This window comes from Haematobia irritans, chromosome 4 (assembly GCF_050003625.1).
Source record: "Haematobia irritans isolate KBUSLIRL chromosome 4, ASM5000362v1, whole genome shotgun sequence".
NCBI lineage: Eukaryota > Metazoa > Arthropoda > Insecta > Diptera > Muscidae > Haematobia > Haematobia irritans.
Window position 1 is genome coordinate 75,196,090 of NC_134400.1, and position 26,810 is coordinate 75,222,899.

The 26,810-nt window shown below is 37.2% G+C and overlaps 3 protein-coding genes across 3 annotated transcripts in view; all 3 read left to right on the forward strand.

Annotated features, from left to right (window-relative positions):
- Positions 1 to 11,407, forward strand: part of LOC142235586 (uncharacterized) — a 22,889-nt gene extending 11,482 nt beyond the window's left edge. The window contains exon 4 of the mRNA XM_075306845.1: positions 11,301 to 11,407. Within this exon, the coding sequence (XP_075162960.1) occupies positions 11,301 to 11,407 (107 nt within the window). The remainder of the gene's footprint in view (positions 1 to 11,300) is intronic.
- Positions 11,408 to 16,483: 5,076 nt separating this feature from the next.
- On the forward strand, positions 16,484 to 17,197 carry LOC142235587 (uncharacterized). Its single transcript, XM_075306847.1, has one exon. The coding sequence runs from the start codon at positions 16,484 to 16,486 to the stop codon at positions 17,195 to 17,197; it is 714 nt and encodes a 237-aa protein (XP_075162962.1).
- A 229-nt stretch (positions 17,198 to 17,426) lies between these two features.
- On the forward strand, positions 17,427 to 17,853 carry LOC142235588 (uncharacterized). Its single transcript, XM_075306848.1, has 2 exons — positions 17,427 to 17,465; positions 17,515 to 17,853. The coding sequence occupies exons 1-2, from the start codon at positions 17,427 to 17,429 to the stop codon at positions 17,851 to 17,853; spliced, it is 378 nt and encodes a 125-aa protein (XP_075162963.1).
- The last annotated feature ends 8,957 nt before the right edge of the window (positions 17,854 to 26,810 follow it).

The following is a 26,810-nucleotide window of genomic DNA, read 5'->3' on the forward strand; positions in this document are numbered from 1 at the left end:
TAACTAAAAGTACCTATTACATATGGGCACTTCTAGTTTTAACCGCTGAACCTTCTTGATTATTTTTCTTTGTTGAACCAACCAGATTGTTCCAAAAACATTAGCAGACTGCTTAAGTTAACGTTTTCCAGATCCGCCAGTAATCTGAAGCTATATGCTCCTAAAAGTTGCTTGCGCTTTACACAAAATGCAGGACACTCACACAAGAGGTGTTTAATTGATTCTTTTTCCTCCGCATCATGACAGCTCATACAATAGTCATTATACTTCGCGCCAATAGTTTTTGCAAAATCTCCTATCAGGCAGCGACCCGTTATAGCAGATATCAGGAGTGATATCTGACGTCTCGAGAACATTAGCATATCTAGTGTGCGGTTTAAGTTGAAATGGGGCCATATTTGCTTGGTGTCGTTACAACCCTTGCAATTCTCCCATCGAACATTTGCCATCATAACAGCCTTCTCACGCAGCATGAGCTTGCAGGTAGCTAGGGGCATACCAACAAATTCTAGTTCCCCTGGAATATGTAAGGTAGTCCCTAGCCTTGCCAACTCATCGGCTTCGCAGTTCCCCGGTATGTTCCTATGGCCAGGCACCCATATTAGGTGAATATTGTACTGCTCAGCCATCTCATTGAGAGATTTGCGGCAATCGATGGCCGTTTTCGAGTTGAGGAACACAGAGTCCAAGGATTTTATTGCAGGTTGACTGTCTGAGTATATATTAATGCCCACATTTTTTGGAACATTACTTCTCAGCCAATTCGCCCCCTCTTATTGCAAATATTTCAGCCTGAAAAACACTACAGTGATTAGGTAATCTTTTCGCTATTCGAAGTTCCAAATCATTAGAATATACTCCGAAACCCACTTGTCCATCCAATTTGGAGCCATCAGTGTAGAAATCTATATATTCTTTATTCCCCGGGGTCTGTGTGCACCACGCCTCACTGTTGGGGATTAGAGTCTCAAACTTTTTGTCGAAAAGTGGACTCGCCAAAGTGTAATCCACTACGTTAGGCACATCTGACATTGTTTTGAGGACAGAACTGTGACCGTAACCTTTTTCCGACCACAGCGATAGTTCGCGCAACCGCACAGCCGTTGTTGCAGCTGACTGTTTGGCCAAAATGTCTAAAGGCAATAGATGCAGCATGACATTAAGGGAATTTGTTCCTGTCTTGCTGAATGCGCCTGAAATACACAAACACGCCATACGCTGAACTTTATCTAAACCAGTCGGTTTCTGAAGTGCCGGCCACCAGACTACAACACCATATAGCATGATTGGTCTAACCACTGCCGTGTATAGCCAATGCACAATTTTTGGTTTTAGTCCCCACTTTTTTCCTATTGCCTTTTTGCACGAGTACAAAGCTACAGTTGCCTTCCTCGCACTTTCTTCAATATTAAGCTTAAAGTTCAGCTTCCTGTCCAAAATAACGCCAAGGTATTTTGCACAATCACCAAAGGGAATTTCAATACCCCCTAAGGAAATAGGCCTAACCGTGGGAGTTTTGCGATCTTTGCAGTACATGACTAATTCTGTCTTTGCAGGATTTACCCCAAGACCATTGTCTTTCGCCCATTGTTCAGTCATCCGGAGGGCCCTCTGAATAATATCTCTGATTGTGGGTGGGAATTTTCCCCTGACTGCCAGAGCTACATCATCTGCGTATGCCACCACTTTTATCCTTTCTTTTTCTAGAGTAACCAGAAGGCTATTTATAGCAACATTCCAAAGAAGAGGTGATAGAACTCCTCCTTGGGGAGTGCCTCTGTTCACATACTTTTGTATGTTTGCTTGTCCTAGTGTGGCTGAAATACGTCTCTTCATTAGCAGTTCGTCTAACAGCCTGAGTATACATGGATCAACATTCAGAGTTGTCAGTCCATTTAATATCGAGCTCGGATGGACATTATTGAACGCCCCTTCGATGTCTAGAAACGCCACGATTGTGTATTCTTTGACAGATAGTGAGCTTTCAATAAAGCTGACTAGTTCATGTAGTGCGGTCTCAGTAGACCTGCCCTTCGAGTATGCATGCTGTCGTTTCGAGAACAAACTTGAATCGATGCTAGTTCTAAGATAAATATCTATCATCCTCTCCAGAGTCTTAAGTAGGAATGAGGATAAGCTGATTGGTCGGAAATCCTTCGCCCTCGAGTGAGAGGCTTTTCCCGCTTTAGGTATGAAGACGACTTTTGTTTCCCTCCACTTTCCTGGGATATATGATAAGTTGATACATCCTTTATATATCACCGACAACCAGGGGATAATTTTGTCAGTTACAGCTTGTAACTCCGCCGGAGTAATTCCATCAGGTCCAGGGGATTTGAATGGTCCAAAGCTATTTAGCGCCCATCTTATTCTAGTTTCCGATACAATTTCCTCGACAGGAAACGACCGCTGAGCAACTGTGGCACCGCCAGTACATGGTTCAACCGTCTGATTTCCAGGAAAATGTGTGTCCAATAGTACCTCCAGCGTCTCCTCACTGGACGTTGTCCAATTGCCCTCCGATGTTTTAATGAAACCTGGAGCGGAGTTGGTGCATGCTAGAACCTTCCGTAGTCTGGAAGCCTCGGACGTATTCTCAATACTGCTGCAGTAATCATTCCAAGAGTTATGCTGAGCCTTTCTCAGTTCTCGCTTATATCCTCTCAGAATCTTCTTGTAAGCGTCCCAGTCCTCAGAAGCTCTGGTGGACTTTGCCTTGTTAAAGAGCTTCCTGCAGGAATTCCTCATATTACTTAATTCCGTAGACCACCATGGTGGTCGATGTTTCCCCCTTGGCTTTCCTCTAGGGCATGCAGCTTTCAGTGAGATGTTGAAGGCCTTAGTAATCCGCTCCACTGCGTATTCGATATCTTGCACATTTCTCATATTTGTCTCTGTTATTTCCGGTATCATCATATTGAACGATTCCCTATACCTATTCCAGTCAGCTTTCCTAACATTTGGCGGAAATATGATCTTGGTGATATGAACATCACATTTGAAACTGATGTAGCGATGATCTGAGAAGCTGTGTTCACTTAAAACCTGCCACTCAGATATCATTTCATTCAGTTCTTGCGAGGCCAAGGTGATGTCCAAAACCTCTTGCCTGTTTTTAGTGACAAAGGTTGGGACATCTCCCTTGTTGCAAACTACCAGATTAGTACGCAAAATAAACTCTATTAGCGACTCTCCCCTTGCATTAGTATCACTACTTCCCCATATACTATGATGTGCATTCGCATCGCATCCCATAATGAGTTTCGTCTTTGTTTTCAGTGACTCCTCCACTAAGGTCTTAACGGCATATGGAGGCATCTCCCTGTCATGTCCCATGTAGACCGAAGATACCCAATATTTGCATTTGGCTATTTCTAAACTGGCAACGACAGTGTCTGTATTGCACATTGAAGGAAGCAGAAACAAGTTAAGCTCGTTTTTAGCAATTATACAGGCTCGATTTACATCATTACCGCTATACTGCAATAGTTTGAACCCCGGAGTACTTAATTCACATATTTTGTTTTTATAAACATATGGTTCTTGAATAAGAACTATATCTATGTCCCCTTTCATCAGGAGAACTTTTAAGGCAGCACATGCAGCCTTACAATGATGAAGATTTATCTGGAGGATCCGTAGGACCATCGAGATTTTCAACAACCGTCACATCAGCCGCTTCAATCGAGTCATCAAGAATGTCCTCTTCAGAGACATCGGTGACTCTCGCAATAACCATAGGTTCAACTTTGGTGAGTTCTGAGGCAGTAGAAGCCTCCTCACGCATACGGTATCTATCCATGTCTTCAAATGTCTTGGTATCCCCCTCGACTTCGCAAGAGGATCCGCTTACTTCTGATTCAGACAGAGGCTTGTCCATTTCTGAATCCTTTAGCTGATCGTTTTTATACACCTTCATTTGGATATAATGAAAGACTAACTCTAGAGCAGCTCCTTCCCAAACTTCACCAATTAGTATCAGAGCAGCTTTAAAACATTCTATAGACCTCTGGTCCTCAAATGCGGGTAGCTTAAATCGTCCTTGATACCAACCAGCCTCTTGGTGTCGAGGATCTGGGCCGGGAAACTTTTCCAGCACCTGTGAGTAGACGCCAGACAAAGCATTCTCAATTTCCCCCCATTTTTGCTTTGGAACCATACCGTCCAATGCTCCTTTATTAATGATAGACACGTCCGTTCCGTTCGACGGTTGAAATAAATATATATATATATATATATATATATATATAGGCGATTTTGCAAAAACTATAGGTGCGAAGTATAATGACTATTATATGAGATGTCACGATGCGGAGGAAAAGGAATCAATTAAACACCTCTTGTGTGAGTGTCCTGCTTTTTGTGTAAAGCGCAAGTAACTTTTAGGAGCATATAGCTTTAGATTACTGGTGGACTTGGAAAACGTTAACTTAAGCAGTCTGCAAATGTTTTTGGAACACTCTGGTTGGTTCAACAGAAAAATAATCGAAAAGGTTCAGCCGTTAAAACTAGAAGTGCCCATATATATATATATATATATATATATATATATATATATATATATATATATATATATATATATATATATATATATATATATATATATATATATATATATATATATATATATATATATATATATATATATATATATATATATATATATATAAAGCGCAAGTAACTTTTAGGAGCATATAGCTTTAGATTACTGGCGGATCTGGAAAAGTTAACTTAAGCAGTCTGCTTTTGGAACAATCTGGTTGGTTCAACAAAGAAAAATTATCAAGAAGGTACAGCGGTTAAAACTAGAAGTGCCCATACGTAATAGGTACTTTTAGTTAATGTGGGAGCCACCGTGATGCAATGGTTAGCATGCCCGCCTTGCATACACAAGGTCGTAGGTTTGTTTCCTGCTTCGACCGAACACCAAAAAGTTTTTCAGCGGTGGATTATCCCACCTCAGTAATGCTGGTGACATTCCTGAGGGTTTCAAAACTTCTCTAAGTGGTTTCACTGCAATGTGGAACGCCGTTAGGACTCGGCTATAAAAAGGAGGTCCCTTGTCATTGAGCTTAACATGGAATCGGGCAGCACTCAGTGATAAGAGAGAAGTTCACCAATGTGGTATCACAATGGACTGAATAGTCTAAGTGAGCCTGAATCTTAATCGTGCTGCCACTTTAACCTAACCTAAATCGGATGGTCGAGTAGGTTTCGGTGTATATTCTAAGGACCTGGAACTTCGAATAGCGAAATCACTGTAGCGTTTTCAGATTGCAATATTAGCAATAAGAGTGGTGACGAATTGGCTGCGAAGTAATGTTCCAACAAATGTTGGCATTAATATATACTCAGACAGTCAACCTGTAAATAAATGGACTTTGTGTACTATAACTCGAAAACGGCCATCAGCCGCCGCAAATCTCTCAATGAGATAGCTGAGCAAGACAATAGTCACCTAATATGGGTGCAATACACTGGTAGAAAAATGGCGGTACGTGGCCATTACCGTTTGGTATTGATAGACTGGTTCACGTTACCTATTAATTTTAATACCACTTTATATCAAATGAGTTTCATCCGGTATTAATATGGTATTAACTATCACATCCCCGTAATATATGATATGTCGCCGTTGATAAAAACTAATTGGTCGCCTTTGTAGTTTATTTTCTGCACATAAAGCAACTAGACTAGTAAATTACAACATTTCTGGGAAATCAACGTAAACGTAAATTTGTGAATATAGCGAAGCATCGGTAAGTATAATATGTTTTAGCATTATTAATTTTTGCTAATTCAGAATTCTTCTCTCATTAGATGCGTGCGAGACATACATAGTCTTTCCAAATCTCACTACAAACAACTTTACTGCATGCCTCAGTGCCTGCGATGGGACATAGAATTTAGAGAATAACTTTGCATGAAAAACTGATGAGGTATATGTATGTATTTTATGTATTAAATACATTAAAGGAAAGCGTCTTCGTGTGTTTTATTAAACTAAAATGAATTAATAAAATCCGGATTTGTATTAAACTCATTGCCGTTTTGGTATTATTTGGTAATACCGCACTGTTTATACATCAATACCTTTATGGTATAAATATTAATACCGCTTAAGTATTATTTTTAATATCATATTGGTATTTTCATAAAACCGTATGGTGCTTTGCGTACCGCCTGCACCGTTCGATATTGATATTGTACCATACGGGGTTGGCTAACTCTGAATAAAGTACGGTATGGTAATAATTTTTCTATGGGTGTACTGCGAACTGGGAACTATGGGAACTGCGAAGTGGATGAATTGGCAAGGCATCTGTTGTTATGCCTCTGGCTACATGCTAGCTCATACTGCGTGAGAAGGATGTTATGATGAAGGGTTGCAACGATACTAAGCAAATATGACCCCATCTAAACTTAAACACTAGATATGTTAGTGTCTTCAAGACGTCAGATATCACTCCTGATATCTGCTATAACGGGTCGCTGCCTGATAGGCGGGTTTTGCAAAAACTATTGGCGCGAGGTATAATGACAACTGCATGAATGATGCGGAAGAAAAGGAATCAATAAACACCTCTTCTGTGAACATACGAATATTAGGAACATACAGCTTTAGATTACTGGCGGACCTGGAAAAACTTAAGCAGTCTGCTAATGTTTTTGGAACAATCGGGTTGGTTCAACAAAAGAGAATAATCAAGTAGGTTCAGCAGTTAAAACTAGAAGTACCCATATATAATAGGTACAGTTACGTTTTTGTATTGAGGCGTGTTTAATAACCCGATAATTAAAACACAGTTATTCTACAACATATTTGCTTAACTGATAAGTTTCACTTAGTTGCTCTTTACAATGTATACTGTTCGACGTTTAGTTTACGACTGACTTGACTAGCTCCATCTGCCAGAGGTTTTATAGCCAAGCCATAACGATTTGGAATATTCTAGCAATATGGTTGTAGAATATACTACAACCATCATGTATGTCTCGTCTAGTCTTGTGTACAACCATCTAGAACAATCTAAAAGCTCATAGTCTTGCCTACAACCATCAAGCATCTCGTAATTCATCTGGCAGATGGTTATGCTCATATTACTACAACAATAACAATAGGCAATGAAAATAACAAAACAAAAGTTGTTACTTTGCCATGAGCGACTAAGAACACAAAAGATCTTTAGGAAAGTACTAGAAAATAAAGAGGTGATTTTGACAAGTGATGCCGTAATCTGATCGTTAAAATTTGAAATTAACGGAAATTAATTTCAATAAACTTAAAACTAGAAATATCAAATTCGTAACAGTACTTTTAGTTAAAGGCCGGCATTCTATTTGTTGGTTCCCCTCAATCATTGTTTCGCGTTGAAAAATGATAGTGTTGACAATATATTTTGAAGGAAAAAACAACCGCCATTTTGGCACCTTTTCGCGTTTATTTCATCGAAATGTATTTACAACATCGCAAAATGTCACGAAATGATTACATATACATAGAACACTTGTTACGAATGTAACTTTGGTTCACTTTAACTTTTCACTTTTTCACTTATTTTTTCTACGATGTGTACTGTATAAACTTTAGCTTACGACTGACTTGACAGCTTTCTTCTCTTCGAATGTTCTCGCTAACTGGCCTACAACCTTCTAGATTAATCTACTACCTGGTAGATGTCGCACGGGCGACATCGCACATATTTATCGGCCTATGCTCATTGTCTTGGCTACAATCAAGTGGAACATTCTACTCTATGGCAGATATCGCACAGGCATAGATGATTATCAGATAACAAAACAAAAAGGGGTTACTTTACAATGAACGATTGGGAAACTAAGAACAAAAGATGTTTAGGAAAGTACTTGAAAATAAAATAGTGATTTTGGAAAGTGATGACGTAATTTGACCGTTACAATTTGAAATTTTAAATTAACGGAGACTAATTTGAATAAACTTAAAATCTAGAAATTTAAAATTCTAAACACTGCCTCCCGCTTAAGCCTGTTCGTCCCGATCAGGCTCAGAACCCGTTCCGCATGGAACCAAACGTTCCAGGTGAACGACTTTCATCTTTGACCATGGGCTGTCGTCCTTTTGAATATGGTATACAATATCATTGATCTTCTTGATGACTTTATATGGGCCTTCCCATTGTGTTTGTAGTTTAGGACATAATCCTTTCTTTCGTTGCGGGTTGAATAGCAGAACCAGTTGTCCTTATTAAAAGCCCTCAGTGTTCGCTGCACGATCATATCTCGCCTTCATCCTGTTGCTGACCATTTTTATTTTGTTTCGCACTGATTCGTGAACTTTACCAAATGTGTGTTGGTATGTCGTTACTGGTTTCTTCCATGGCGAGCTCATTGGGTGTAGCGCCGAATATCAAATATCCGGGCAACTTCAATTCCGTTCCGAATAGGACCTTGGCCGGTGTTCGTGACGTAGAATCATGTATGGCTGATCTATACGACAGCAAAAACTTTGGTATATGATCGCCCCAGTTTCGTTGGCCGTTATCAACCACCTTTCGAAGATGTTCTTCCAGAGTGCGATTAAACCTTTCTACCATGCTATCAGACTGTGGATGCAATGGCGTAGTCCTTGTTTTCTTGATACCAAGGGAGTCACACATCTCTTGGAATATGGCCGATTCAAAATGTCTTCCTTGGTCTGAGTGTATCTCGGACGGCACACCGTAGCGACATATCCAGTTCTTGTCAACTACGTCTACAATCGTCTTCGCCTCTTGGTTTGGAATGGCATAACCTTCTGGCCACTTGCTGAAGTACTCCATGACCACAAGGATATATCGGTTTCCAGAATCACTTACTGGGAAAGGCCCTGCAACGTCCATTGCTATTCTTTCAAATGGCGCTCCTGGCCTATACTCTTGCATAAGACCTCTACTTTTTCGTCTTGGCCCTTTCGCCTTTATGCACTTCTTGCAATTTGCCACCCATTCAGCAATTGATTTCTGGCATCCAACCCAGTTGAATCGTTGTTTCACTTTCTCGGCTGTTTTGGTTATTCCCAAGTGACCTCCACTAGGTCCATTGTGGAATTCCGTCAAAACATCTCTTATTTTTGAATCCGGTACGATTATTAAATTTCGGCTGCTCTTACCATCTTCGCTTTCCCATTTACGTTGAAGGGTTCCATTGACCAGACATAGACTGTCACATTGAGCCCAGTATGATTTCATAAGTGGACTTTCGGTTGCGACGTCTTTCTTGCTGAGTTTCTTATTTTCTTCTTTTGCCGAAATAATTTTTCTCAGAATGGGATCTTTACGTTGCTCTATTGACCAGTCTGTGCCAGATTCGATGTGTAACTGCCGGACATTTACAACTGTCTCCTTTGGTTCAGCTTTCGAGAAGTGTGTGCTTTCTAGATTGATTTCTTCGTGTCAAGGGTTGATCAATAACTTGTTTGCCACCTTTTCTATTATCCGCAAAATTTAAATTTGAGTCGCTTGGCTTTGTGGTCGCCTTCTTTGGATTATTGTTTAATGGAGATGGCGAGATTGACCCCGACGTATTACGCCATGCTTTACATTCCCGGGAAAGATATCCAGTCTTATCACAGTTATAGCATTTTATTCTAGATTTATTTGTCTGCTGCTTCATTTCTTGCATTATCTGCCTCAGACCTCTTTTACCAATTCAGTCACGGATTTTGATTCATCTTGCTCGGTCTCACTCTGCGTACTTTGTGAACTTTGTGAACTTGAGGACGTGCTAGTACTCTCGCTGTCTCTTGTGCAAGGGCAAATGTTACAGTTTTCACAAATGTAGCTTTTTGTGACGCATATGTAGCACATTTTATGTCTGGGTCTCGAATGTCATTTACAAAGGTCTCAATCTTGATGCGGTCCACAAGTGGATGACTCTCTTAATTCCATTCTAAAGATGTCTTGCTAATGTTCTCCACCGTACTTACGTTGTAGTGCCGCTATTAGTTCATTATAATTATTTCGAGAAGGAACGTGAATGCTTTGTATCACATCAGCGGCATTGCCCTTTAATGCCAATAGAAGTTCGATTGCTTTGTCATTGTCGTTCCATAAATTTCTAGAAGCAACCATTTCGAATTGGAATTTGAATACATCAAATGAAGTTGAGCCACCGAAAACAGGAGGTTTGGATTTCGACCCCTCGATAACGCGCACTGGTCCACCTTTAATTTCCAGCTCTGACATTTTTCTTTCAATGTGTAGAAACTTCTCATCATGAACCATAATTTTCTCATCCACAGAAATAATCTTCTTATCCAGCTCCCCAATTTGGCTTTCGATATGGTCCACACGTTTTTCTATGCCTTCAGCAATTTGTAGAAGATTCTCATTTAGAATTCTAGAATTTGCATTTTTAGAGAATTTTCTTCCAGTTTTCTAGAATTCTCTTCCATTTTTAGAGAATTTTGTTCCATAAGTTTTCTAGAATTCTCTTCCATCATTTTGCTGAAAACATTGAGCATTGATGTGTAATCCACAACACTTGAAGCCACAGATGGATTTTCTACACTGCTGGTATTGACGAGTATTGCTTCGTCAATGTCCTCCTTATAATCAAACTCATGTGTCTCGATATCCATTTTGCGTCGTTCGAACTCTTCCAGTAGACGCTTTTGAAGCTGAGCTTTGTTTCCTGTAGTCGGCTGCTCCAGTTTGCTCAATTCCTTTTTTAAGTCTTCCACTCGAAGCTCATTAAACTTCATTGTAGATTATTTTTTTCGTTATTTCACTTCCGACACCAATTGTTACGTTTTTATATTGAGGCGTATTTAATTACCCGATAATTAAAACACAGTTCTTTTCAAATAACGACAATCTATAATTTATTAGTTTAATTGATTGTGTTGAAGCTAGTTCAACAAATCTATACTTCTTTTAAACTAGTTAAACACATCAGTCGATAAACATGAATTATTTTAAATTATTGTAATGTATATAGGATTAATTAAGTTTTATTTATAATGGCAACCCCTTATCCAACTGGAATATTTCTGAGCTACAAATTCACTCAGTTGGATAATGGGCAACCATTTTATATTACATTCCAATTGAAATTTATCTGAATATGATATACCATGAATTCCTAATCAGAGCTTGAGTCGATTGAATTTTACTTTTGCAGCGACGACTCAAGCGGTAAGATCAACCACTGCCGGTACAATAAAATAGCCAAAATACTAATATAAACATTTTGGTGTTTATCTTTTTTTCTATTGCTTGGAACTGCCATTATTGATTACAATTGTGGGAGTTTCTTGAATATTTACACTTCCACTTCCGTAGATCTCCCTCAATTGTACATGGTCCTTCAGAACCGTCAACGAACTGGTAGCACAATCAATGATGCTGAGGAAGACATTGGATCACGTCCACCTAACCTTATTTCCTAAGTACCATAGAAAACAATATGAAAAAAAGGTATGTAGAATGTGTTTAATGTGTGAATGGTTAGGTATTGGTGCATTATAAAAAGAAAAGGCAACTTAGTTATTGCGAACATTGCAAAGCACTGCAAATCGTTCTCTGGTTAATTCACGTTTGTAATTATCTAATACGAAGTAGGGCTTGTGGCTCGCGCATAGTCTATGAAAGAGTCTTCACGAGACTCTTCTTGAGTTTTAACAAAAACAATTGATTTTGCTTGACAAACGGAATAAATGCTTCACGAGCATTTGTCAAATTTCTGTTTTTGCATTTGTTGACAAGTACTAAATCGAAGGTGCTACTTGAGTAGCCAAATAAATTGGAGACATATAAAGATAATAGCCTTCATTAAGAGAAGCATTAACCAGGGGTTCTCTTAATGGTTCACCAGCATCTGGGGGTATACATACATGTATGTTAATTACATATTATTAACATACTCTCTTTCCACATGAACTATATGCTACGCTTGTCAAAGGCAATGCTCTCATTGTAGTGAATATTGTCTGAGAAGTATTGCTGTTATGATCCATAATTCTTCTTTCCGTCTTCTTCCCATGTCTTGCGCTACTTACATTGCTGCCATAACGTAAATCACAGTCTCCAAGGGTTTCGTACGCCAAGGCTTGCCGAAAATATCCCCTATAGCATACAATATTTTGTGCTGAGAATCGTTCTCACCTCCACCTTCAAGTTTATATTCTAGCAACAATAACAGCGGGATTACTATCTTATGCGATTGAATAAGTGCATAGCAAGTACGGATGACAGGTGCAACGTGTGTTCACAGTCCGTGGTTTACTGATGAACGAAGCAAACATCCAGAGTTAGAAACGTGTGTTAACGAATTCAATTAACCGGGAAGTATTTTCGTAATAATTATCCAATTATTAGTGGAATGACTTGTCCATTGGACTGCCGTGGCGCGTAAAGTGAATTTGTGGTGGATTTTAATTGAATATTCTAGGAAACTTTGTAATTGCAATTCTTTTGCGGAAAGAGGTGTGAATATAAATAATTTTAAAGATGAATTAGCTCATTTGCTGCAATATCGTGCGTCGGATTCGGGTTTAATGGAGTTGAGCAAGGTTTAGTGATCGATCTTAGTGTTCTCGACAACGTGGTTTCCATCACATCGTTAAAAGGAGTAGATATACGAGGTGACACCCACACTCCATTAAACACAACTCCAGTTGGAGTATAGAGAGGAAGGCAGTTATAACGGTCACCAGTTCGATCAGGTGCGGGAGTAAATGAAGCACGAAAGACGGTAGGTGGATATTTGCCTTTGTTTCTATTCTTCTGTATATTCTCAGTTAAGTTGCAATAACGGCCTGTGACTGCACATTACATTATCTCAGTCTCTCACTTCGCTGTCGGAACGATCGTTGCCAGATAGAATTTGAGTACGGGGAAAATATTGATACCACGGGCAAATTTGGATTTAATAATTAGACTTGTGGGTTTCATGCTGAATCAAAACATACGAGGCTAATTTTATTGATAAGGAATAATTTGTACCTTGATGACATTTCGATTTATTTGTGCACAATTTTTCTCAATCAATCGGAGTATTTAGAGTAAATTGGTTCTTATTTTACATATGAGTTTGTTTATATTGACTGTTTACACTGGGAAAATATTGCCTTGACAAGGAAAGTTACGCATGGTTTTGTGACTAATTATTGAAAGAATATTTTCCACGAACGTTTTGGATATTGGATTATGTGATGGAAAGTCTTCGATAATAGATCAGTGGTTATAATTGATGAATTTAAGGGTTTATGAAAAGCTAGGAAACCTCTTTTACTTCACTGTACTTGTTAACATATTGATATTAACGTTCAATTCATATTGATATACGTAACTCAACTTGAAGGAAACGACCGTTGAGAGTTGCATCTCTGCTCGCTGAGTAAAAAACGATAATTAAAGAATTTGAAGAGTTTATTACTTTGCTCTGGAAATCTTGAATATTAATTTGAGACATAATACGGGATCTGCATTTTTACAATTCATTGAGCATTGAATAGCTTTGTAATATTTTTTTGATTTTTATCTGAACCTTAAAACACCATATTACGAAGCATACTTTGTGACATTGCTTGTTACGTTTAACCTGTGGTAATTATAAAAAGTTTGAATTTCTTTGTATTTCAAACATTGGTGGAAATGGCGTCACAAAAGTTTACCTGGTGACCTATTGCGCAGAGTTTGCGACAATTGAAGACAAAATACATACAGCGTCAAGTCTACAAGTGAAATTGGATGACTTGGAACGTCGTTGGAATCAATTTGTTTGAATTTATGAAATCGAGACGACAGAAAAACCGGACAGTACCCAGGAGACACAGACGATTGTTCACGCAAAGTTTACCGAATCTTACAAAGCCTACAAAACATGCAAAACTTCGATTCTGGAGTCAATCCGAATGTTGACAACAAAACCAGAAACCTCTACTGGGGGCGGGGGATTTCAAATTGAAAACGGGGATAACGTTAGGTTTTCCCTGAAGTTGCCTCCATGTGACACCGTGGTGTTTAGGGGTGGCTATGATAAGTGGCCGAGTTTCAGAGATATGTTCTCGGCTATCTATATCAAGCACCAGAAGTTATCTCCTGCACAGAAGCTCTTCCATCTAAGAGCCAAGACTCGTGGTGAAGCGAGCCAAATTGTCAAGCAATTTGCCTTGACCGATAGTAATTTTAGCTTGGGAAGCGCTTCGTCAGCGCTATGAAAATAGACGTATATTCATAAATCACCAATTGAGGAGGATTTTTGAGATTGAACAATTGGGATCGGAGAAAGGGAAATCATTGAGAAATCTTCAGTATACCATGAACAATTGCTTGTCAGTTCTTAGAACATACAATATTTCAGTTGTCGCCTGGGATCCATTTTTGGTATACTGGGTTTCTTCGAAGCTACCAGAGGAAACGCTAACCGCTTGGGAAAATACTTTGAACAATCACAAAGAAATACCAACATGGGAACAATTGGACAATTTCATTACCAAGCGTTTGAGTATGCTGGAGTCAATTCTGGATATAAAGACTGCAAGTTTGCCTGCAACACCACAAAAATCACAGAATTACCATACCAATTATGAAACTAATTACAGACCTTGTAAAGCATGCAAACAGAATCATGCTTTACGAGCCTGCCCCAAATTTAAATCATGGCCACTGAATGAAAGACGATTTATTACGACGAGCAAAACATGTGCAAATTGTGGTGGATACTCGCATGTAGCTCAAAATTGTCCAAGTGACAAGTTATGCCTCAAGTGCCAGCAACCTCACCATACTCTGCTGCACACTGATTCTAGTTCTGTCGAAGCTCAGGGTAAAAGTGATCTTAATCCGCAAGCGACATCATTCCATATTGAAACCGAAAACCTTGATCAAACGAACACTTCAACTGCGGTTTATGTTGATTCCTCAAATGTTCAGACACATTTTGCGGAATCGGGCGATAAAACAATTCTACCAACAACGTTGGTGGATATTGATCATCAAGGGATCTGTTTCCCGATCAGGGTTTTCATAGATCAGGGCTCTCAGGAGTCATTCATTTCTTCTAGGGTGGTCAATAGGTTCTCAATTCCAACAAGGAAATCGTTCACGACAATTTCCGGACTTGGAGGAACCGTTTTGGAATATTCTTCCCGAATGTGTCATATTACTCTGAAATCTCGGATATCTAAATTTGCCCATTCAGCTGAAGTAATCGTTGTCTCAAGTTTGAACCATTTGATGCCGTCGAGTCCAGCCTACATCTCGGACAGAAATTAATCGCCTGAGTTTGGCCGATCCGAATTTTTCAAAACCTGCTCAAATTGATATGTTATTAGGAAGCGACATTTTGCCATTTGTCTTGAAGTCGGGCGTTGAGAAGAACATTTCAGAGAATTTGTTAGCTCAAGAAACGGAATTTGGGTGGATTTTGAGCGGCAAACCGTGTGCCTGATCTGTACACACATTTTCTTCATGGGTTACGTCTCCGGATACCTTGAGTGACGATTTACGACAGTTTTGGGAGCTGGAGGACATATCATCTAATGCCACAACTTGTGATGATGATGTCTATTGTGAGCAATTTTACAAGGATACTGTTAGCCGACTGGCAAATACGTCGTCAGGTTGCCATTCAAACAAAATATGCCCTCTAATGTATATTTGGGATCATCAAGACGAGCGGCATTGGGCCAATTTCTTCGAATGGAAAACACACTGAATAGATCTTCTGACTTGGGGCATGAATACCAGAGGGTACTATCCGAGTATATTGGACTGGGTCATATTGGGTATATTGGACTGGGTCATATGACGGGTACGTCTGACATAGAAATTTTTTACAATTCGCGTTGTCTATCGTTCTACTTACCACATCACGGCGTGGTAAAACCGGATTGTACGTCTACTAAGTTAAGGGTTGTTTTCAACGCCTCTAAGAAGACTAGTATTGGATTTTCACTGAACGATGTTCTTCATACGGGGCCCGCACAGCAAAATGACTTCATGAATGTAATTTTGATATGGCGTTTTTTCCAATTCGTTTTAAATGGAGACATTGAGAAAATGTATAGGCATATCTATGTTCACGACGAGGATCAGCAGTTCCAAAGACTTCTCTTTCGTATGTCCCCAAGTGAAAGGGCCCAAGACTTTTGCTTGAAAACGGTCACATTTGAAGTTAATTGTGCTCCCTATCTACAAATTGGAACATAGCTTCAACTTAGCGAGGACGGAAAATCTAGTCATCCCAGGGCATCGAGCATTTTACAGGATCACACATATGTTGAAGCTAAATCGTGCTTGTTGGAACTGATCGACCTATTGGGTTCAGCTGGGTTTCCTCTAAAGAAGCTAACTGCAAATCTCCCCAGTATTTTGGACAATTTACCCCCGGAAGATCTTCTTGATGAAGATTTCTTGATATTTGAAGATGCTAGCGAGACTAAGACCTTAGGTATTCGGTGGAATGCCATGTCTGATCATTTCTTTTATGAAATTATAAAATTAATTTTCGAACTGCACCTATGACCAAGCGCAAAATTTTGTCGATGATAGCGAAACTCTTCGATCCTGCCGGGTGGTTGGCGCCTATAATCATTGTGGCAAAAATTTTGATGCAACAATTGTGGATTGAGGGAACGAATTGGGATAAGGAGATAAATGAAGCCTCTCTCGATAAATGGAATTTTTTTACCTCAAACTTTGACGGAATACGGGAAATTAAAATTCCACGTTGGGTCAAATACTCACCTGAGCACAAAATGGAAATACATGGATTTTATGATGCCTCAGAAAAGGCTTATTGTGCTTCTTTATATATTCGTTCGGTCTCATCAGATAATAAAATCTCATCCCATTTGTTGGTTTCGAAAAGTAGAGTGGCTCCATTGAAAACGGTTAGTCTACCCAGGTTAGAATTATGTGGAGCTACGTTGCTATCAAGATTGTTGAAATCATTTTGTGGAAGTATCGATTTACCTATAAAAGAAATATACCTTGGGTCAGATTCGACCATTACATTAGCCTGGCTTAGCAAGCCACCATATCATTGGAAAACCTTTGTGGCAAACAAAGTTTCCGAAATTCTTGAAAATGTTGGCAATGTTAACTGGAGACATGTTCCCACTACGGAAAACCCAGCGGATATGGGTACGAGAGGAGCTACAGCAGATGAACTACAATCAAGTGATCTATGGTGGTACGGGCCAAAGCGGTTGTCCAAACCATCGGAAACATAGCCGAAGTTGACTATACCGAGAGAGTCGACATTAGAGAGGAAGGTCATTGACCATCAGACTCAATTAGAATCGGACGAAATATTAGAGCGTTTTTCCTCCTTGGACAGAGCCTTATGACCCTTGCTTCATATTTAGGTTCATGAAAAAGTGTCGGAAATGCCGTACGCCAGAAATATATAAGGATTTCATAACGTCTTCAGAGATGAAGTTCGTGAAATTTCGTTTAATAATGCTTTCTCAAATGACCTTCTATGCTTCAACAACAACTGTAAATTCGAAAGGTTGCTGTCGCTTAATCCTTTTCTTGACGACAACAGGATACTACGTGTCGCCTGACAAATTCGGACTTGAGCTATAATGAGAAATATCCCATAATTTTACCTGAGAAATCCCGTTTTTGTCAACTATTGATCGATTATACGCATAAAATTCTTTTACATGCTAAGCATCAGAGCATGTTACGAGCGATTCGCCAAGAATTTTATGTGATACGATTAAGGAATTCTGTTCGCCTGTGTATTCGAAAATGCCGAACCAGCGCTATATACAAAAATCGTGTTCGGAACCAGATCATGGCTGCTCTCCCCGTGGAAAGATGTACATTTTCGTTGCCATTTACCAACGCTGGCATTTACCAACGCTGCGGGACCATTTGACCTGAAAACGTCGCAACTACAAAATGCGAGCCTTTGTAAGGGATATGCTGTTATATTTGTGTGCCTGTCCACGCGCCATGCATTTTGAGGTATGTTCGGACTTGTCGGCTGAAGCGTTCCTTGCAACTTTCAGCAGGTTTGTTGGGAGAAGAGGTTTCCCCTATAAGGTATTCTCCGATAATGGGACCAACTTTGTTGGGGCTAGTCGTGCGTTGCGACAGGAGTACAAAAATTTCTTGAAGAGTGCAGAAATGGCTTTGATTTGAAAATACAACATTCATGGCTTTACGTGGCACTTCATTCCTCCTCATGCACCACACATGGGTGGTCTATGGGAAGCGGGAGTGAAAAGTGTGAAAACCCATCTAAAAAAAGTAGCTGGCAACCATAAATATACGTATGAAGAGTTCTCAACGTTGCTCATAAGAATCGAAAGTGTATTGAACTCACGTCCACTTTCTCCTATGAGCGAAGACCCCTCCGAGTTAGCTCCTCTGACTCCGGCCATTTGTTAAGAGGAGCTCCACTGACTGCTGTCCCGGAAGAAATATCTGACGACTTGTCAACAATCAATCGTTGGCGGAGACTCAAGCTGATTCAGCTGCACTTCACCAAATGATGGAAAAATGAATACGTTTGCGAACTCCAGCGTAGGTATAAATGGAAAGTAACTCAGGAAAACCTCAAGACAGATGATTTTGTGATTGTAAGGGAGGATAATCTACCGCCAACAGAGTGGCGACTGGGTCGGGTAGTTAAGGTTTTCACAGGCAGCGACTCAAATGTTCGAGTGGCTGAAGTTCGTACCCAGAATGGGATTATAGTTCGCCCTTTGGTCAAATTATATGTTTTGCCTATCGCTTAATATTCAGTTGTCTAGCTTCAATACACCATTCACATATTGAATAACATTTTGCCTTTCAGCGCAACTTCCATTTTGCCAAAGTGCAAGTTGTGCCAGGACCGGCACTTCTTGAAAGAATGCTTGAGGTTCTCGAATATGAATGCATCTGAGCGAAGAAAGTTGGTGAAGAATTTCTGCTTTAATTGCTTCCCATACTCAGAACTGGTGTCCATCCCGAAAAACCTGCATTGTGTGCAATCGCAGACATCACACGATGATTCACACCGAAGATGGTTCAAAGAAACCATCAGAGAGAACCCACACTGATCCGTTGCAAAATGAACTAAACTGTAGTAATATTGACCATGATTTAGCCCTTAAGATTTTTTTCAACTTGTCTAGTTTATAATTTTCTTAAATTTTAGTTCATCTATAACATTGTAGTTTAGTTCATTTTTACAACACCATAAGATTTATATACACCTACCAAGTTAAAAAGTCAGTATTATTTTGGTTTACTTGCTTATTTTGTGGGAAACCCGATAATAAAAATTGGTTAACAGTCTCTTTAAAATGTCGACGACTAAACTATTTTTAAATCAATCATTCCACAGTACAGAGAAATTAAATAATTAAAGGAACAACCAACCGTTTTACTATTATGAAAATTTTCATACATTAAAATTAAACTTTCTCCAAGCAAAAGTACTTTATTATAAAAACTTATGATGAAAGTTCTTAATACAATGTTTTTTTGTGAATAAAAATTATGACCACGTGGAACAGAGAGTAGTTCATTTGAACCCGCTGTTTGGACATTTTGACTTATCCTTTTTTTATTCATCGTAGGTAATTTTTTCACATATCTTGCTGGAAAAAATGGAAACAATAATGAAAATTGTTAAAAATTAACACCATGTAGTGAAATATAATTTTTAATTCTTCATTGTAGCTTGTAACTTACCATATTTGGGGCATTTTATCAAATGGTGTAAGGAATTCAACTTTTCTTTGGAAAACGTATCTCATAAAATGTGTACCTGAAACAATTAGAGAAATAATGAAGTATTCTAAATAAACTCATAAAACTGTGTTGTTATCGATGTGAAGGATATAATAAAATAAATATTCTAGTTGAAAGAAAGCCAACGTTTTAATATAAAACTTACCAATTCTCTATTAAATTGTACGCTGAGGGGAAATATAAAAAGTCCAAATTTATTTGGGTTACTCTGAAATTAAATATTTATTTTTTACATTAAATAAAATTATTAAATAGGTTTTCAAAAAATCTAATGAAAACAATAATAATATGCATAAAAACCAAATATTCTTGATAACCCTAGACAGTCATCAATCTTCAAAAAGACGACACTTAATTTCATTTTCGATTTAAAATACATTTTAGTCTATTGGGAAATGGTAAATTTAAGTTATACTAATTCGACCGTTTTATGAATTTTTGTGTTATACTACTTAAAATTAAATTGAATAAGAAAATAAATTCAAGTTTGGTTCACTTTTTCGCTCACGATGAAAATTATAGCGTCTTGAAATCAGGCGTAGTCAAAATGACGAAGGATGACGTTAATGTACAAAAAATAAGGATGACTGTCCAGGGTTAAAAGAAAGTTAAAGGATCCTTACCAATTCACTATTAAATTACAGGCAAAGGAGTACTAAAAATTTGTCCAAATTTTTAAGGGGTTATTCTGAAATTAAATATTTGTTTTTACATTAAAAATATTACATTGGTTTCCAAAAAATTTGATTAAAGAAATACTAAAATAAGGTATTAACTTCCTGTAATTTTGATGATAAAAAGGTCATAAAAACGTAAATATTCTAGTTGAAAGAAAGCCAATTTTTAAAAGAAAACTTACCAATTCTCTATTTTTTAAATTTGTTCGAGTCCATCTGGAGTTGCTCTGAAATTAAATATTGTTTTTACAACAAAGAAAACCATTAAACTGGTTTCCAAAAAAATTTATTAACAAATAATAATATACATAAAAAATATTCTTTTTAAAAGAAAGTTATATTAAAAAAATACTTACCAATTTATGAATAAACTATACGCTGAGATATAACAAAAATTTTCCAAATTCATCTGGAACTGAATATTAATTTTTTACATAGAATAATAAAAATTTCAATACACTTTCAATTTCAACATATTTTCCTAAATATTCTTAATAACTTTTTTCTAAACTACCGATAAAATATTAATAACTTTAATTTAAAAGGTTTAATAAACAAACACCAATATATGTGTCAAAAATCCAAAATATTCCATGCCTTTATATTCCCTTGTTGCATACCTACTTAAAAGATGCAACAGTCCACGCCAACGCCAACTATATAACTGAAGCATGCCAAACAAAACCAAGCAAAGCCAAAACATTCCTACAACAACAAAAACACATGTGCCTTTATTGAAAACAACACCTCACCCAGCCAAATAAACCATCCGCGAATAACAAACACACACACACAACCCACTAAATGAACAGAAATAAAAACAACCCCACGCTCATGTATACACAACAAAACTCAAGTAACATCATCTTTACATTAATCACATTCCACTATGCCGATAAAGATCTCTGTACTATGCATTAGTTCATCGCATCTGCTGACAATTTACTCTAAGAATAATATTCGTAAAGGCACACCAGTTTATGAACGAAGAAACGTTTAACTTAAAATTTGCAAAATTTTCATGAAATGTTATCTACCATTTTTGACGAAAATGTCTATAAATTTAATTACATGTGAACTAAAAATATTTCATTGGGTAATTTTTTACCAACAATTATTAACCATAGGAATTGTCAGTAAGAAATTGCTATCCACTTTCAAGTTCATTTTTCGTAAAAAAATATTTTCTCATACAAAAAAATCTTATGGTAAATTGCACTTATTATTTAGAAAATACTTTACATTTCACAAGTAATTTTATAGCATGACAAACGAATTTTTAACTACCAGTTAAGAATTTTTTTAAGGAAATTTCCATCGTATTTTGTAGGCCATGAACTAAACGATTGCTACTTAGAATTTGTAAAATTTCCCTTCGAGTAGTTAATTTTCGTTGAAGATACGAAAAATGAACTAAAATTCTGGAAAATTCTTGTAATAAATTATTGTAAAAATCTTCTTAAATTTACGACACACTTTTTTCTGTGCACTATAGGCGAAGTCAATCACCATCCAGTAGTCGTACTGCTATGAATCGGAATAATGCACAACAGTCGCACAACAGTAAAGAGCTCCACAAGGATAAACGAAAATGCGAAACAGTGCATCGATCAAACGCCAGTTCTACTGTGGAACGAACAAGATCATCCTTTAGTGACCGCCTGAGTTGTCGCAATCGTACACACATATTTTTGCCTACGATATTAGCAGGAATTCTGACCAATCATGGACTGATAAAAACAAGACTCATATTAAATTCAGGTGCTGCACACACGGTAATCTTGGAGGGCTTAGTAGACAGGCTGTGCTTAGCGACTTCACGGAAAGGGAAAAGGCTATTTTGTATACTTAACCTGTTGTCCTATCACGACAAATCTGCAAAGGTACAGATAATGGGAGAAGTTCGAAGTCAGCTCAACACTCAGTTTCCTGAGTCAACAAAAGAGAAAAAACTAACAAGCATGTACAACCACATTACAGATCTCGCGGATCCTCATTTTTTTAATCCGCTGAATATCGAGATCATGATCGCTAATGACCAGATATCCCGGATTCTACGATCCGGTCTGATACAAACGTCCGCATCTATGCCAATACTCCAAAGCACAGCCTTCGGTTGGACTATATCCGGGGCCAGCCATTTTTAATGTTGCATGCTGCAAGGCGGGCGGCATGTTGAAGCTAGTTCAACAAATCTATACTCCTTTTAAACTAGTTAAACACATCAGTCGATAAACATGAATTATTTTGAATTATTGTAATGTATATAGGATTAGTTAAGTTTTATTTATAATGGCAACCCTTTATCCAACTGGGATATTTCTGAGCTACAAATTCACTCAGTTGGATAATGGGCAACCATTTTATATTACATTCCAATTGAAATTTATCTGAATATGATATACCATGAATTTCTAATCAGAGCTTGAGTCGATTGAATTTTACTTTTGCAGCGACGACTCAAGCGGTAAGATCAACCACTGCCGGTACAATAAAATAGCCAAAATACTAATATAAACAATTTGGTGTTTATCTTTTTTTCTATTGCTTGGAACTGCCATTATTGATTACAATTGTGGGAGTTTCTTGAATATTTACAGTCCACTTCTCCCTCAATTGTACAGATTGGTTTCACTTATTTGCTGTACGATGTGTACTGTATAAACTTTAGGGGTTTATATAGCGAGATATGACGATTGCTAATGTTCTCGCTAATTGGCCGATAAATATGTGCCATGGGGACCGTGCGACATCTACCAGGTAGTAGATTAATCTAGAAGGTTGTAGGCCAATTAGCGAGAACATTAGAAATGCAGGCTATATATATATATATATATATATATATATATATATATATATATATATATATATATATATATATATATATATATATATATATATATATATATATATATATATATATATATATATATATATATATATATATATATATATATATATATATATATATATATATATATATATATATATATATATATATATATATATATATATATATATATATATATATATATATATATATATATATATATATATATATATATATATATATATATATATATATATATATATATATATATATATATATATATATATATATATATATATATATATATATATATATATATCGAACTGCTACCTACAGAGAAGATGCGTGAAATTCAATGCAGAACACGAAGTGGGAAAAGCAAAATCCAAATTGTTCGTGAAACGGAGAGACACTAGCTATTTTGTGAAAAATATAAAGACTTACAAAAAAAAGTACAGAAAGGAAAGAGCTTATTAATCGGAAGAAAAATCCAAATCCGCAAAATATTAATCCTGATATCAGTTTTGCTAATATTATTCCATCGAACGCAAATGATTCAGCAATAATCAATCAAACAATACACACTTTTTTCTTTCCTTGATGTATAATGACTCAACATTCTTGTACAATTAGTCAAATACTAAAAATTCCTTGATTACTTTAAGCAGACACTATGATTTGATTAAATTTTTAAAAAAATATAACCATGATACAATGAAATAAAACTGATTGACAGACACAAAATATATTTTTAACAGTTACAATATTGTAAGAAAACGTGGAAAAAATAATTCTATATTAGGATGTACTGCAGTACTAATAAGAAAGCCATTATATTTTACGATATATCAAAACTCATTGTAAAATTAAAATTTTCATCGAGCCAAAAATTTTACATAATTGGTGTATGTTACCCTTCTGGTAAGGATAATGAACATGAAATGCAATTACTTTTAAAGACATAAAAATTAAATGACCGAATTTTAGACAAACGTAATTCCCTTTTGTTATAAAGTATTTTCATAAAGAGAAAATAAACCCGAATTTATGACAAGTGTTGCAACGATTTTATGTATGTAGTTTTTAGCATCAAAAGAGAACTTAGTTTGTCTAAAATTTCAATCCTCAGAAAAGAAAACTCTTCATTCCGTGTATTTGTTCAAGCACTTGCATAGTTCTATTTTGAAAAATTTAACCCTAGCTTTGGCACTATATACAAATATAAATATTTCATTTTTGAAACTCTTTTTATGGAATTTGGACTCAGTGGCTAAGTTTTCGTGCTCTTTCATAATATGTACATTAGTTTCCGTTAATTTAAAATTTCAAATTTTAATGATCAGATTACGTCAAACTCTTTTTATGGAATTTGGTCTCAGTGGCTAAGTTTTCGTGCTCTTTCATAATATATACATATTGTTACGAATTTTAACTCTCTAGATTTAAGTTTATTTAAATTAATTTCCGTTAATTATACCCTGCGCCACACTGTGGAACAGGGTATTATAAGTTAGTGCATATGTTTGCAACACCCAGAAGGAGACGAGATAGACACATGGTGTCTTTGGCAAACATGCTCAGGGTGGGCTCCTGAGTCGATATAGCCATGTCCGTCTGTCCGTGAACACATTTTTGTAATCAAAGTCTAGGTCGCAGTTTTAGTCCAATCGACTTCAAATTTGGCACAAGTATGTGTTTTGGCTCAGAATAGATACCTATAGATTTTGGAAGAAATCGGTTCAGATTATATATAGCTCCCATATATAAAGGGTGATTCTTTTGAGGTTAGGATTTTCATGCATTAGTATTTGACAGATCACGTGGGATTTCAGACATGGTGTCAAAGAGAAAGATGCTCAGTATGCTTTGACATTTCATCATGAATAGACTTACGATCTGCCACAACGTCGAATTTTCAGTGAATGGGCCCTAGAAAAGTTGGCAGAAAATCCGCTTTTTTATCGACAAATTTTGTTCAGCGATGAGGCTCATTTCTGGTTGAATGGCTACGTAAATAAGCAAAATTGCCGCATTTGGAGTGAAGAGCAACCAGAAGCCGTTCAAGAACTGCCCATGCATCCCGAAAAATGCACTGTTTGGTGTGGTTTGTACGCTGGTGGAATCATTGGACCGTATTTTTTCAAAGATGCTGTTGGACGCAACGTTACGGTGAATGGCGATCGCTATCGTTCGATGCTAACAAACTTTTTGTTGCCAAAAATGGAAGAACTGAACTTGGTTGACATGTGGTTTCAACAAGATGGCGCTACATGCCACACAGCTCGCGATTCTATGGCCATTTTGAGGGAAAACTTCGGAGAACAATTCATCTCAAGAAATGGACCGATAAGTTGGCCACCAAGATCATGCGATTTGACGCCTTTAGACTATTTTTTGTGGGGCTACGTCAAGTCTAAAGTCTACAGAAATAAGCCAGCAACTATTCCAGCTTTGGAAGACAACATTTCCGAAGAAATTCGGGCTATTCCGGCCGAAATGCTCGAAAAAGTTGCCCAAAATTGGACTTTCCGAATGGACCACCTAAGACGCAGCCGCGGTCAACATTTAAATGAAATTATCTTCAAAAAGTAAATGTCATGGACCAATCTAACGTTTCAAATAAAGAACCGATGAGATTTTGCAAATTTTATGCGTTTTTTTTTAAAAAAAAGTTATCAAGCTCTTAACAAATCACCCTTTATATTTCGCCCGATATGCACTTATATGGCCCCAGAAGCCAGAGTTTTACCCTAATTTGCTTAAAATCTTGCATAAGAAGAACAATTAGTACTATAGTCAAGTGTGCCAAATTTTATTGAAATCGGTTCAGATTTAGATATAGCTCCCATATATATCTTTCGCCCGATATGGACTAATACGGTCCCAGAAGCCAGAGTTTTATCCCAATTTGGTTGAAATTTTGCACTAGGAGTACAATTAGTAGTGTAGTCAAGTGTGCCAAATTTTATTGAAGACGGTTCAGATTTAGTTATAGCTCACATATATATCGTTCGCCCGATTTACACTCATATGACCACAGTGACCAATCTTTAATTGAAATTTTGTACAGGGAGTAGAATTAGCATTGTAGCTATGCGTGCCAAATTGGTTGACATCGGTTCAGATTTAGATATATCTCCCATATATAGCATTCGCCCGATTTACACTCATATGACCACAGAGGCCAATGTTTAACTCCGATTTAGTTGAAATTTTGCACAGGGAGTAGAATTAGCATTGTACCTATGCGTGCAGCTCCCATATATATGTTTTCTGATTTCGACAAAAATGATCAAAATACCAACATTTTCCTTGTAAAATCGCCACGGCTTAGTCGAATATTAGAGAAAATGACTCTAATTTTCCTAAACTTCTAATACATATATATCGAGCGATAAATCATAAATAAACTTTTGCGAAGTTTCTTTAAAATTGCTTCAGATTGACATGTTTCCCATATTTTTGTACTAACATTGTGTTCCACCACAGTGCATTAGCCGAATTAAATTTTGAGTCTATAGATTTTGTAGAAGTCTATCAAATTCTGTCCAGATCGAGTGATATTTAAATGTATGTATTTCG

Bases quoted from the DNA above. Each gene is read 5' to 3' on its own strand.
- LOC142235587 (XM_075306847.1), top strand. From the start codon at position 16,484: ATGACCAAGCGCAAAATTTTGTCGATGATAGCGAAACTCTTCGATCCT.
- LOC142235588 (XM_075306848.1), top strand. From the start codon at position 17,427: ATGCTTTCTCAAATGACCTTCTATGCTTCAACAACAACT. The intron at 17,466-17,514 runs GTAAATTCGAAA...TGACGACAACAG, and splicing joins TCTATGCTTCAACAACAACT to GATACTACGTGTCGCCTGAC.